We start from the raw sequence: 3,208 nt of genomic DNA, 5'->3' as shown, positions 1-3,208 counted from the left end.
TATATATATATATATATATATATATATATATATATATATACATATATATGATATAATATGGATATTATCATACTACAAAATGGATGATATATAATCATATAAGCAAACCATTAAAATTATTTATTTGGATGTTCATTTTTTTTTATTAAAACGTAAAAGTTTTTAAGTTCCGAATTCGTTGGTTTTATGATATGCGAATACACTTTTAACGGTCATCTATAACATAATGATATATATTAAAAACTAAATAAAATTGTTTTACTTCTTTTTTATTTTTTCCCTTAAATGCTTCATAAAAATATGTATGATTTCGAAGGTTATAAAAGATTAATTGTAAAGATTGCTTTCATTGCAAGTACCATGACATTTTGTTTTTCCCTTTTATTATATATTGTGATAAGTTTAATACCACACAGGCAAAATGAAAACTATGCCGATGTAAACTTAAATACAGAAGAAGATAACATAATTATAACATATTTATATTTAAAAAAAAAATCCTCCTCGTCATTTTTATGTAAAGAAAAGAAAAATGAGGAGGTCACACATAATGAAGATTTAATAGAAGACAATAAAAATGAAATGGAAGACAAGGACAACAATATAAAAAACGAAGACGATATTAACAACAGTGTAAATAAAGAAAAGGAAAACAACATAAAAATAATAATAAATTAAGAAAAAAATAAAAAAGAAAAGAAAAGAGAGTAATATGTTATAATTATTTTTAATTTTAATTGTGTTTGTTAAAAGTTGGTTAAATGTTATGTGTTTCTTTATATTTATTTTTTTGTATTTCATTTTTTGATGAATAAAAATGTGAAAACAAAACTTTTTATTCATCACATTAAAAATATGCCATTATAAATGATGCATATTTTAAATACTACTAATTATCAAAATATGTAAATATATCACAATATTGATAATTTAAATAAAAATATATATATATATATATATATATATTTTAATTATAAAACTACATATATATTTAATTATATATAAATATATATATATATATATATATATATATATATATATATTTTAATTATAAAACTACATATTTATTTAATTATATATAAATATATATATATATATATTTATATTTTAATCATAAAACTACATATTTATTGAATCATAGACATATATATATATATATATATATATATATATATAATATGTATGATAATAATTTAATAAAAAAAAAAATATTAAACAAATAAAATACTTCATTTTTTTTTTGAAATGCCAAATAATGAACAAATATATATATATATATATATATATATATATATATATATATATACATATTTATAATTATTGAACATACTAAAAAATATTAAAAAAAAAAAATAATAATAATTATTATTATTATTATCCTAATAATAATAATATAATAATAATATAATTATAATATAATTATAATATAATTATAATAATAATTTAATTATAATAATAAAATAATGAAAATAAAAAAAAAAATTCGTAAAAATATTTGAGTTTTATTAAAACTTACTTATATAATGTATGTCATAATCCAAAGTCTTCCCTGCCAAAAAGGGGACTACACCATTATATTCTTTTGGTAATTTAAATGGATGTTTTTGCACATATATGTAATATTTTGCCAATTTTTTTTCTCCTAAATTTAGAAAGAGGGAAGCATTTTTTGAGGTAAAATTTTCCATCTTATCTATTGCATCGAATTTGTTGAATATATGAGCAACATAATTTATTAAAAATGGTTGTGTGTATATTCCTGGTTTATAGTAGGGTTTGCGCTTCATAACTTTGTAATGAGGTGCTGAATCCGAACCCAAAAAGACTCTTGGAAAATCATCTTTTATAACATTTTGTAAAGCAATTTTATCTTCTAATAATTTTGGTAATGGCTTACAATAATGATATGTATTTTTTATATATTTTTCAATAGATGTGTTATCTATTGCATGATCATATATATCCATATTAACAACATCATCTATAGTTAAATATAAATGATGAGGTGTTATGGAACCTGCTACATTTGGAAATTGTTTAATAACATTTATCGATTCGCTTGACGATATATGTTCTAAAACAATATTCAAACCTGGAAACTTTACAGCTAAATCATGTATATGCGGTAAATACCTTTCCTCAGCATATAATGGATTTATATTTGGTTCCTCACAATGGATATGTATACTCTTATTTAATTTTTCTAGTGCATGAAATACCTTATAATAAGGTTCTAGGCTAGTAATGCCATCACTAGAATTGGTGGTTACATTACTAGGATATATTTTTACGCCTTGTAAATTACACTTATAGTAATTACTTAATATATCGTTTTCATCCGTATTCTTATTCAAATACAAGGTCATTAAATATTCTATATCATCATCACGACTTTTCAGTTGATATAAATATTTTTGTGCATCATTACAAGTACTTATAATAGGATTCGTGTTCGGCATCACTAAAACACGATTACATCCGCCTCTTCTAATGGAATTTACGGTAAAATCCAGCATATCGTCTTGCCTTAAGTGACAGTGCATGTCATCAGCTAAAGGAATACAAAAATGATTTTTCATTTTGTAATAATAAAAGAAAAATAAAGAAAGAAATATAATCTTACTCAAAGTAAGTTTTATATAAATAAATAAAAAAAAAAAAAATATATATATATATATATATGTTCAAATTGGTATATTCTCAAAAATATAAAACGGTATATTTATATCAAATATTATATATGAAATTAATTATATTCAATATATATGAAAAAATAAGTTCATGTCCTTATTATAAAAAAAAAAAAAAAAAAAAATATATATATATATATATATAATTAAATTATACTTATAAGAAAGAAAAGTATTCCAAAGAAATAAATTTATATGTTTTATTAAGCTAAAAATAGGGGAAAATATATATATAATATATTTTACAGTATTTTGTATTTTTTACTTTATTTTTTTTTGTAGCAGTAAAAAAAAATATAGTATTTATATAGAATATTGTTATATGTTTTTTAAAGTATTTTTTTGTTGTAGGTTACTTTATTATATTTAATATTTTTAAATAAAATATTTTATTATAATAATTTTTCTTTTAAGGAAAAAAAAAAAAAAAAAAAAAATATATATATATATATATTTATTTATATGTATGTTACATTTTAAATTGCAAAATTATTAAAAAAATAATATTATTAAATATT

General features: G+C 18.7%; 2 protein-coding genes across 2 annotated transcripts; one reads left to right on the top strand and one right to left on the bottom strand.

The window, feature by feature from the left end:
• Positions 1 to 300: 300 nt before the first annotated feature.
• Positions 301 to 678, top strand: PRSY57_1472200 (hypothetical protein; the record flags this gene model as incomplete). The annotated part of the gene is made up of 1 exon (XM_012910318.1): positions 301 to 678. One exon carries the CDS (start codon positions 301 to 303, stop codon positions 676 to 678), a length of 378 nt encoding a protein of 125 aa, XP_012765772.1.
• An 827-nt stretch (positions 679 to 1,505) lies between these two features.
• Positions 1,506 to 2,579, bottom strand: PRSY57_1472100 (dihydroorotase, putative; the record flags this gene model as incomplete). Its single annotated transcript, XM_012910317.2, has 1 exon — positions 1,506 to 2,579. One exon carries the CDS (start codon positions 2,577 to 2,579, stop codon positions 1,506 to 1,508), a length of 1,074 nt encoding a protein of 357 aa, XP_012765771.2.
• Positions 2,580 to 3,208: the final 629 nt, after the last annotated feature.

The sequence above is a fragment of the Plasmodium reichenowi genome, chromosome 14 (assembly GCF_001601855.1).
Source record: "Plasmodium reichenowi strain SY57 chromosome 14, whole genome shotgun sequence".
Taxonomy (NCBI): Eukaryota; Apicomplexa; class Aconoidasida; order Haemosporida; family Plasmodiidae; genus Plasmodium; species Plasmodium reichenowi.
This window is presented reverse-complemented; position numbering and strand designations above follow the sequence as displayed.